Genomic DNA, 9,949 nt, shown 5'->3' with positions numbered 1-9,949 from the left:
CTAAGCGCTTGGGAAGTACAAGTTGGCAACATAAAAACATAAAAATCGCGTTTGCCTCCTGTCTCCTCGGAGATAAGGCGCCCACTGCCACCTCTTCCCTCGCCCCGCTGGGCTGGGCTGCAGCACGGAACCGGGCGGTGACCGGGTTTTGGGTCTCCCGGGGTTGGAGGGTCTTGGCTCCCCCTCCCATAGCTGTCACCCTCGCCTCGCCCAGGGGGGCAGGACAAAGAGCAGAAGGTGGGATCACGAACCCCCGCTCCTTCCTCGCCCCCTGGCCCTATCCGCGGGCGTTCCCGTATCCGGGGGTGCGGGGCAGGGAGGGGCTGGCCAGACTCGGGGACCCCTCAATTCGGCTCCTTCCCAGCCCCGCGTCTGCGATGCGTTTTCTTCCCACAGTTTTGAGAACCTCTCGATGCGGCTGCATCTTCCCCAGTGCCCCTGTCTGTATCCCAGGGTCCTGTGGTTTAGGAGCGGAGAGTCCAGGGAAGGAGGAGGAGGAGGAGGAGGGGGAGGAGGAGGAGGACTCATGAGTCCCTTTCCCACGATCTTTCAGATGGTATTGAACTATTTCATTATGTCACCCAGTGTTTCAGTGGGAAAGAAGGGTTGGTGGGGAAGAAGGTTGGAAAATGATGGGGATAGAACATGGCCTGTCACACCCAGTGAAATTCAGTAAGTTTGACCATGAGAAAAAGAGCTTCCTAACGCTTGTTCCAGGGTCTGAAAATTAGACACGTTCCAGATTCCTTGGTGCTGCACTAGGAATCAATTTGCGGCATCTTCAAGTTCAGTTTCCGGAAAACTGGTGACAAGGATGCAATCAGGTCCCTGTGCAATGTCAATGACCCACTCATGACCTGTTGCTGAGCTATCCGGTGATCATTCTTAGAATATTTCAAAACAGCATACCTAAAAAGCCCCATCCGATTATAACCAATTCATGGTTCTAGGGGAGAACACAGTAAAAGGAACAGGAACACATACCCTGACCGCAAGGAACTGACAAGGTCCCCTTTGGTAGGGGTGTATGTTCCCGATCAAATGGACAAATAGCAAATCCTGGAAGCACACATAAGCTTTCCCTTGGGCTTTATGCTTTTCTGTCTTGATTGTGGATCCCTGTGGGGAGCAGAGCCCTGGGCTAGGGGCTAGGGGACAGACAGAGGAAGGCTACGGGGGAATTTCCTGCCTTCACTGAATTTACATTCCCATGGAGAAATTAAACCCACATGGCTGCATGAAAGGTAGTGAAAGCATGAATGAGGTGTCTCAGAAAGATCCAAACTGGAAAGGTAATGGCAGCGACCCTAGAAAGTGCCCAAGTGATGCCCTCCCTCCCCCTCCCCCATTCTCTGCTCTGAGCTCCTGGTTTTGGTTCTGGCCCGTGAGCTACCTTCCTTTCCACTTCAATGTCCTCTGATCTGGTTCCCATCCTGAATCCAGCAGCTTCTCTCCCTACCCCATTGTCCTCTGGGAGCCACCTCCCAGCTGTTCATAACACTCAGTCCTACTCTCCTCTGTGGGCCTGGGATTCTGGGAGGGAGGAGGCTGGACGAACAGGAAAGGAATCGCCTTCACTGGAGTTATCTCCAGGCTCACTCACCTGCTCCTCAGCTCCCGGGGACTTTTCCTTGCACCCCAGCAGTCTTAGAAAATAAATAATAATGATAATTGTGGTATTTGTTAACTGCTTACTATGTGCCAAACACTGTACTAAGGGCTGGGGTGGATTCAAGATAATCAGGTCCCACATGGAGAGCCCCCCTCTCAGGGTCGCACCTGGAGAGTTTCCAGTACTCTACCAGTCTCGACTATGGGAGGGAGAGTCAAGCAGAGGCCTATCCATTCCATTCCTAGCTTGGGCAGTGGCTAGCGAGTGGAAGGCCATCTGTAACAAGTCAAAGCTCACCTGTTCTGGGCAGCGGCAGAATGGGAGAGAGTCGAGGGTGGAGACTCAAGTTGACTGCGTGGAAGGCAGCAGTGGTAAACCACTTTTGTATTTTTACCAAGAAAACTCTTTGGGTCCACTACCAGAATGACTGCAGTTGGAGGAGGGGTGTTCTGGGAGAGAGGTGTCCATGGCGTCACTGTGGGTCTGAGACGACTCGACAGTGTAAGAGGATGATACCGTCCGACTGGATTCAATCACCCCCTGTCACCCCAGACTCCCGGGCATGAGCTCGCATCGCACTGAAGCAGGAGATGCGGTGACAAGAACTTGAAAGAACGATGGATTGATAACGGCATTTATTATGCATGCACTGTGAGCTAAGAGCTGGGTATGAACACGACCGAATGATTTAGACTGCGTATCTGAGTCCAGCATCCCTGCCCACGCCACTCTCCCTGGCCAGGCCTGCTGTTCCTTCTCCTTCAGGTTCAGGCCCCCATTAGCACTGATCCAGGGAGGGAGAGTCATGCCCCCAGCCCAGGTCAGGGCGGATCCATCTTACAGTCCCCCGGGCTGTGGGGTTGGACCTGGAGACGGAGTCAGTACCTGCCCCGGGGTGACCTGGCAGATCCTGGGCCTGATCAGGAGGGACAGAGGTACAGGGCAAGCCCAGCAAGGTGTCCACCTCAGCCAGTGGCAGAGGGAGAGCAATGGGGTCAGAGAGATCTTCCCATCTGGCCACCTGGGAGGAAAGATCAGGGCTCCCCCTTCCCCTCTGACTGAGCTCCCAGTAGCCAATGACACCTGATGCTCCCCCCCATGAGGTCACCAGGTCACTCTGGAACATTCTCTGACCCTAATCTGAGGCTCCCAGGGGACACTCGGTCATTGATGGGCCACCTGACCATCTTTCCATACAGCAGGTTGACCTGGCCTTTCGGTAACAGTGGCTCCCCGAGTTCCCGTGGCCATCGGCCTCTGGCGTCCATGTCCCTGGCCCACCCGACCTTGTCCTGAGCAGGGCTTCCCCCAGGAAGAGGAGGAGGGGAGGACCAGGGGAGGCACTTCCCTGCCTAGGCTGATGGCTTGATCTTGCAGTAGATGTTCATGTCTGTAGGACACCAGTTCTGGGAACAAGAGACCAGGTCAGGGGTCCCGTGGGTCCCATGGTTGAGCCCATCTTGGGGCTGTGGAGGGTGAGGTACAAACCCCCACCCTTGGAATCCTCTCCCCACAGAATTTGGGAAACACCACTTTATGAATGACAGAGGAGCTCCAGGGAGTCAACTGCCCTGGACTTATTCTGACCTCCCACCCCAGAACTCACCTTGTAGACCAGGCTGCAATCTGTGGGAGCCTCCAGAGACAAGGGCCTGAGAGACCTTCCCTGTGCCGATGGGGCTGGTTCAGTGGGATGGAGGTTTACGTAGAAAACGGCACTCTTTGCTGAAGGTACACAAGCCACAGGAACCAGCTCAGTCCCAATGCCATGAGCAGATCCAGAAGAAGGGGCCCTCACATAAGGGCCGGGTGGGGAAGGGGACAGGGACCCTCCCACTCCCCCCACAGAGGGCAGCGAGCTCTGGGCCCAGAGAGGGGGTTAGGATAATGTAGAGCACAGTGATGGGGGGAAGAGGGTAGCGTTTGGGGCTCTTCCCCTCGGGGCTGGAAGCCCTGCCCTTTCCCGGGGATCCCCCTCCCACAAAGGTGGACACCCAGGTAGGGCCCAGGATAGGGGTCTGTCAGTGGTTTTACTCACAGGTGTTGGGAGCTGGGGGACTCCCTTCTCCCAGGCCAGGCTCTCCCGTGGGCTCCCCCAATTGCCTGACACACAACAACCTTATTTGTCCTGTGCTGTCCCACCCCCACCCCTCCTTGACCTCCCACCCCTCATTCCCCGGCCCGTGACCCAGAAAGTGTGGGATCCAGGCAGCCCGGCTCCCTGCCCTCAACCCACAGTGCATCTAGCAAGAGGAGAGAGTTGACAGAGGAGGGGCCTGAAACACGTCTTCCCATTGCCCCGGTGACCGAGAGGATGTCATTGTTACCTTCGGCCCTTCGTGGTGATCAGGAAATACCCCAGCACCGCAATCAGCAACCCCCCAGCCAGGGCTCCGATGGTGATGCCGGCAATGGTCCCTCCGGAGAGTGAGGGATCGGAGACCGCCAGGATGGGAGCTTCAACTGGGCAGGAGACAGGACAGGCAGGGGCTGGCAACTCCAGCTGGTGAGTCTGGCTGGAGGTTGGGGCTCCCCTGACCTGCCTCCCCCAGAAGACCCCAGATTTTCTCACCCCTGGAACATTTAGCTTGCACACATCCTGGGGCTGGACCCCACTTTCTGCTACACAAGCCCTCCCTGTCTTGATGGACTCCCTCTGGGGGAGCAGCCCCAGTCTCAAGCCCCTTCCATGGAAACATGGCCCGAGGGAGTGATATGATAATAATAATAACAATATTTGTTGAGCACTTTCTATGTACCAAGCAGTCTTCTAAGCACCAGAATAGATACAAGGTACTCAGGTTGGACACAATCCGTGTCCCACAAGGGGCTCATAGTCTTAATCCCCATCTTACAGATGATGTAACTGAGGCATAGAGAAGTGAAGTGACTTCCTCAGGGTCACAAAGCAGACAAGTGGGGTAGCCAGGATTAAAACTCAGGTCTTCTGACTCCCAGACTCTTGTTCTTTCCACTAGGCCATGCTGCTTCCCTTCATCTGTGAGGGGTCCCAGGGGGCTGGCTCAGAGGGGTTCGGAGAGGCCCGGGAGTCATCTTGGGACAACCCGCAGCCCTTACCGGCCACGCTGAGGAAAACTGAGGCTGAAGCGGCTCCCTGGGTCTGGCGGTTGTGAGCCAGGCATGTGTAGTTGCCCTGCTGTTTCCAGGACATGCGGAGAATGGTGAGATAGTTCTCAGGGCTCCCCAGGCTGGTGCCATTGACATACCAGCGGTACTGAGCAGCCGGGAGGGATGGAGCATGGCACCAAATGATCACGGTGGACTCGAGTTTGGCCTCGATGGGTTGGGGCTGGTTGAGGATCACCACACTGTCGGGACCATCTGTGGGGAGGGAAGAGGAGAGACCGGTCTCGGGCTTGGCCCAGGGTAGAGGAGTGAAGAGCAGGAGTTGCTCTTGGTCCCAGTCAGGGAGAGGTATCATTCACGGTTCACTCCTCCATTTATGCCTCCTGTCTCACTATAAGACTGTTTGCTCTTCAAGGGCAGGGGCCGTGTCTGTTGCTGTCTTCAGCATGCCCTAGTGGAAAGAACACAGGTCTTGGAGTCAGAGGACACTTGTCTGTTGTGTGACCTTGGGCAAATCCCTTGACTCCTCTGTGCCGCTGTTACCTCATTGGTAAAATGGGGATTAAGACTGTGAGCTCCACGAAGGACGTGGACTGTGTCCAACCTGATTAGCTTGTATCTGCCCACTGTTGGGTAGGGACCGTCTCTATACATTGCCAACTTGTACTTCCCAAGTGCTTAGTACACTGCTCTGCACACAGTAAGCGCTCAATAAATACTACTGAATGAATGAATAAATCTACACATAGTGAGCATTTAACATATACTATTAAAAAAAAGCAGCTCATAGTCTACATCTACAGTCTACAGCCTGAATGGCAAGAAAGCCCTGTCCCTGGGAGAGGCTGAGGGCCGAGACTGGGCAGATCTGGCTGTACTGACATCATCAGGCCGAGGTCAGAGTCCTCGGGAAGATCCACATCGGTATCAGCCCCTGACTCCTTGTCCCAGTGGAGGCAGACAACCTGTCGGCTGCATCTTGGTTTGGGGCAGCCCTCCAAGAGGCAAAATGAAAGGTGAAAAGGTTAACAATGGAATCTCTCAGGTTTTTGGGACTTTCCAGGCTTGGAAACTTCCTCTCTTTCTGGACTCAAAGGGATTGTTGTATTGTACTCTCTCAAGCGCTTAGTACAGTGCTCTGCACTCAGTAAGTTCTAAATAAATATGAATGAATGAATGAATGAATGAATGAATGGGATTCATGCCTGAGTTCAGCGGGTATCTCTCTCCCCGGTGACATTGCCAAAGGGAACCAAGCCACACAAGGCCTCCCATGGGCTCTGTCCTGCTCTATGGCAATTCCTGTGGGCATCTCTGAGCTGACCTCATTGTATCTCTTCACCAACAATCTAGCCACCACTCCTTGTTTCCCAGAACCAAGGCTTGTTGATTGACAGGACTGAGCTGGGGCCTGTGTCCCACCTGCTCCTCTGCTCCATGGACACCAAGCGTCCCCCTCCCAGCCCCACAGCACTTATGTATATATCTATAATTTTGGAACAGTGCTTTGCACATAGTAAGCATTTAATAAATGCCATCATCATTTTTATTATTATTTATTTGTTCTGATGACTGTCTCCCCTCCTCTAGACTGTTTCTCTCCCCCCTCAGGACTCCTCCCTGCCTATAAGGAGCTCCCTAACCCTGGAGCTGGGTGAGATTAAGCCCAGCACCCCGCCAGTGTGGACTGCCTAAGCTCCTTTCAGAATCCCCAGATATGTCCAGTGGTCCAGGATGTCCCATGGGGTAAAAAGGAAAAGAAACTGGGAGAGGGGTCATACAAGGGCCGGGCGTGACTCACAGCTGACAGTCAGGGTCAGCAGGTTGCTCCGCTGGGCACTGACCATATCCCGGGCTTCACACTGATAGGTGCCAGCGTCTCCACGGGTGACGTTGTGCACGGTGAGAGTCCTGTTGCCGGAGTACAATTCCAGCCTGTCGCTGGTCATCAGGTCCGTGTTGTTCACAAACCAAAACAAGTTATCACTCGGGTCCCCAGGGAGGCACCAAAAGGTCACCGAGTCCCGGTGCTCCACGGCATCAGTGTAGGAGGCCGTGAGGCTGGGCTGAGACAACCGCTCTATATGGGGACGGAAGGCATTAGTGGGTGAAGCCTGGCTGGTCACTCCTGGTCCCAGCCCCTGACCTTTCAGTCCCTCGGGGACCCTCTGACCTCCGCCATCCACTCAAAGTTGGCCTGGGAGAGGTCAGACCTAGGGGAACACCTCCCCTCTCCCCCAGCTCTGCAGGACAGGTGAGAGTGAGGCCCAGTGCAAGGATTCGTTTTGGAGATCTGAAGAGCATAAGCTGGGGAGAAGCAGGTGAAGAAAAGGAACATGCAAAAAAAAAAGAGGGCTGGTGAGAAGCCTTGAAACCAAAAGCAAGGAATTTTACCAACTCCTTTCAACTCACTCAGTCTAGACGTGTGTCCCTGAGCTGTCCTGGAAGTTCTGGTCCGGAAATTGCCTTCCTGGCTTCCTCCTGCTGTCCCCGAAATGAGAAAGGGAGGATCTGGAATCAGATGTCATCATCCAAGCTCTCTTATGTACATATCTTTAACCTCTGTTCCTTCATTTGGATGGGTCTATGATTTGCATAAGTGGTGTTGGAACCACCAACAATTAATCATATTTATTGAACGCTTTATCATGTGCAGAACACTGTACAGAATTCTTGGGAGAGTACAATATAACAGAGTTGGGAGATACACTGATGAGTGGAGAAATATGTCGTCTAATTATTCATCTTTTTATCTATTTTAAACTCACTATCATCAATTTTATATATGTATAAACTGATCATGTTGTATCCAGACAATCACACATAGTGGGGAGAAAGTTTTCCACTTCCTCAATAGTGCTCTATTCAAATCAAATAATGAAAACACAATAACCACAGATCTAACTAAAATCTGTGTGGGCCTCTCCCCCCTATTGGATAGTAATAATAATAATAATAATAATGGCATTTATTAAGTGCTTACTATGTGCAGAGCACTGTTCTAAGTGCTGGGGAGGTTGCAAGGTGATCAGGTTGTTCCACGGGGGGCTCACAGTCCCCATTTTACAGATGAGGTAACTGAGGCCCAGAGAAGTTAAGTGACTTGCCCAAAGTCACAGAGCTGACAATTGGTGGAGTCGGGATTTGAACCCATGACCTCTGACTCCTATGCCCGTGCTCTTTGCACTGAGCCACGCTGCTTCTTAGTAAACGTCATGAAATCAGGGACCACTTCTCAACATACAAACCAGGACATCTGAGAGGCGACCCAGACAGCAACAAGTTCCAAGACTCCTAGGCAGAGGGGAAATGGCCCAGAAATACGATCAGCTTCCTGGTGCATTAGGAGAAATAGCACTTACCATCAACTTGTAACTCCACCCTGCTTGAAGTAAAAGTAAAATTCTTAAATACGATGTCTACAGAGTAGGGACCGGTATCGTTGACAGTAACGCTGGTGATGAGCAGGGAGCCATCGGGGCGCACAGACTCTCGGCCCGTGTGTGCTTTTCCAAGTGTCTGACTGGGTGGGGTTGTTAGGTATTTACAGATGAGATTTTCTTCCAGACTTGTCCTTCGGTACCAATTATAGACGCCAACGTTGGCTGGGTGTCCGTGGGCGGTCAGAGTGACGTTGTCCCCGACTGCAGCCACGGCCGGTGGAACGGTGAGAGGGGCCGCGGGCCGGACCCCGGCGGTGAGGATGGAGGCTGTGCAAGGAGCAGAGGGGCAGCGTTCAGCACAAGGTGAGTCACCCGCGGACAGGAGCCCGCTGTCCACCCCTCTTTCCCTCGCCCCTCCTGGTTTGTGCTTCCCAAGCGCTTAGCACAGTGCTCTGCACACAGTAAGCGCTCAATAAATACGATTGATTAATTGATTGATTGATTGGTCCATCCCCAGCCCACCTGCCAGGAGGAGCCGGGCCCAGGAGCGCGCTGTCCGGCCTGGAGGGGCCCCGTGGCCCTGGGGAAATGCCATGAGGCTTGAGGAAATGCCACCCTCTCCGCAGGAACCGGCCTTTTCCTGTTGGCATCAGAGGGCAGGGGCTTTGGATCGGACCCCTCCCCTTCGGGCGAGGGCTGGGGATTCCCGTCCATCACCTCCCACTCCTCTCGCTCCTCCCACTGTCCCGAAGTGAGAAGGATCAACCTCCCGGGCGCTGGAAACGCCCCCTCCCCAAAGGAGAGGATCCCCTGAAAGGAGAGAGCCCCGCAGGGAGGGAGCGAGGGCCACGCTTTCTCCCGGCTTGAGGGTCTCCCTACTCCAGTGTGGTGAGAGGAGACAGGGTAGCCCTCCAACCCCAATTCCTACCTCCAAAGGCAGCGAGCAGGGTGGTTTGAGCCTGAATGGGGCAAGGGTTAGAGAGTTCTCCACTTTTTCCCCATTTCATCAGTTCACCAACCCATTTTATTGTTCTTCTTCTTATTATTATTATACCTGTAAAGCATTTACTATGTGCCAGGAACTGTATCAAGCGCTGGGGTAGATACAAGCTCATCGGGTTGGACAAAGTCCATTCATTCAATCGTATTTATTGAGCGCTTACTGTGTGCAGAGCACTGTACTAAGCGCTTGGGAAGTACAAGTTGGCAACATAGAGAGATGGTCCCTACCCAACAGCTGGCTCACAGTCTAGAAGGGGGAGACAGACAACAAAACAAAACATATTAACAAAATAAAATAAATCGAATAAGTATGTGCAAGTAAAATAGAGTAATAAATATATACAAACATATATACATATATACAGGTAGATACAAGCTAATCAGGTTGGACACAGTCCCTGGCCCACATAGGGCTCACAGTCTTAATGTCCCACTTGGGGTTCATTCATTCATTCAATCGTATTTATTAAGCGCTTACTGTGTGCAGAGCACTTACTAAGCACTTGGGAAGTACACAGTCTTAATCCCCATTTTTACAGATGGGGTAACTGAGGCATTTTCATTCAATCGTATTCATTGAGCGCTTACTGTGTGCAAAGCACTGTACTAAGTGAAGTGACTTGTCCAAGGCCATACAGCAGACAAGTGGCAGAGCTGGGATTAGAACCCAGGTCCTTCTGACTCCTAGGCCTGTGCTTTTTCCATTAGGCCACACTGCTTCTCCTTGCATGACTGTCCTACAACACAGGCCTGTGGCTTCGGGGGGACGGCTCAGCACAATCTATTACTTCTAGAAAAACTCAGCTACATGTCCCACTGGTGTACACCGACGTACTTCCCAGGCAGATGCACAAATTCATTCATT

The 9,949-nt window shown here is 53.0% G+C and overlaps 1 protein-coding gene and 1 non-coding gene across 3 annotated transcripts; one reads left to right on the top strand and one right to left on the bottom strand.

Annotated features, from left to right (window-relative positions):
- The first annotated feature begins 1,761 nt into the window (after window positions 1-1,761).
- Window positions 1,762-1,899, top strand: LOC119946279. Its single transcript, XR_005456385.1, has one exon. It is a non-coding gene; the product is annotated as a small nucleolar RNA SNORA7 (small nucleolar RNA).
- A 338-nt stretch (window positions 1,900-2,237) lies between these two features.
- LOC119945769 (carcinoembryonic antigen-related cell adhesion molecule 16-like) lies at window positions 2,238-8,687 on the bottom strand. 2 transcript variants are annotated; one of them, XM_038766940.1, is made up of 9 exons: window positions 8,605-8,687; window positions 8,062-8,409; window positions 7,112-7,183; window positions 6,501-6,779; window positions 4,691-4,954; window positions 3,940-4,075; window positions 3,651-3,715; window positions 3,219-3,337; window positions 2,238-3,018 (listed from the first exon to the last, which is right to left on the bottom strand). In XM_038766940.1, the coding sequence occupies exons 1-9, from the start codon at window positions 8,675-8,677 to the stop codon at window positions 2,965-2,967; spliced, it is 1,410 nt and encodes a 469-aa protein (XP_038622868.1). In that variant the 5' UTR covers window positions 8,678-8,687; the 3' UTR covers window positions 2,238-2,964. The 2 variants fall into 2 exon arrangements, with proteins under 2 accessions (XP_038622868.1, XP_038622869.1); XM_038766941.1 differs by having other exon boundaries at window positions 7,112-7,180.
- Window positions 8,688-9,949: the final 1,262 nt, after the last annotated feature.

This window comes from Tachyglossus aculeatus, chromosome 26 (genome assembly GCF_015852505.1).
Source record: "Tachyglossus aculeatus isolate mTacAcu1 chromosome 26, mTacAcu1.pri, whole genome shotgun sequence".
Taxonomy (NCBI): domain Eukaryota; kingdom Metazoa; phylum Chordata; class Mammalia; order Monotremata; family Tachyglossidae; genus Tachyglossus; species Tachyglossus aculeatus.
This window is presented reverse-complemented; position numbering and strand designations above follow the sequence as displayed.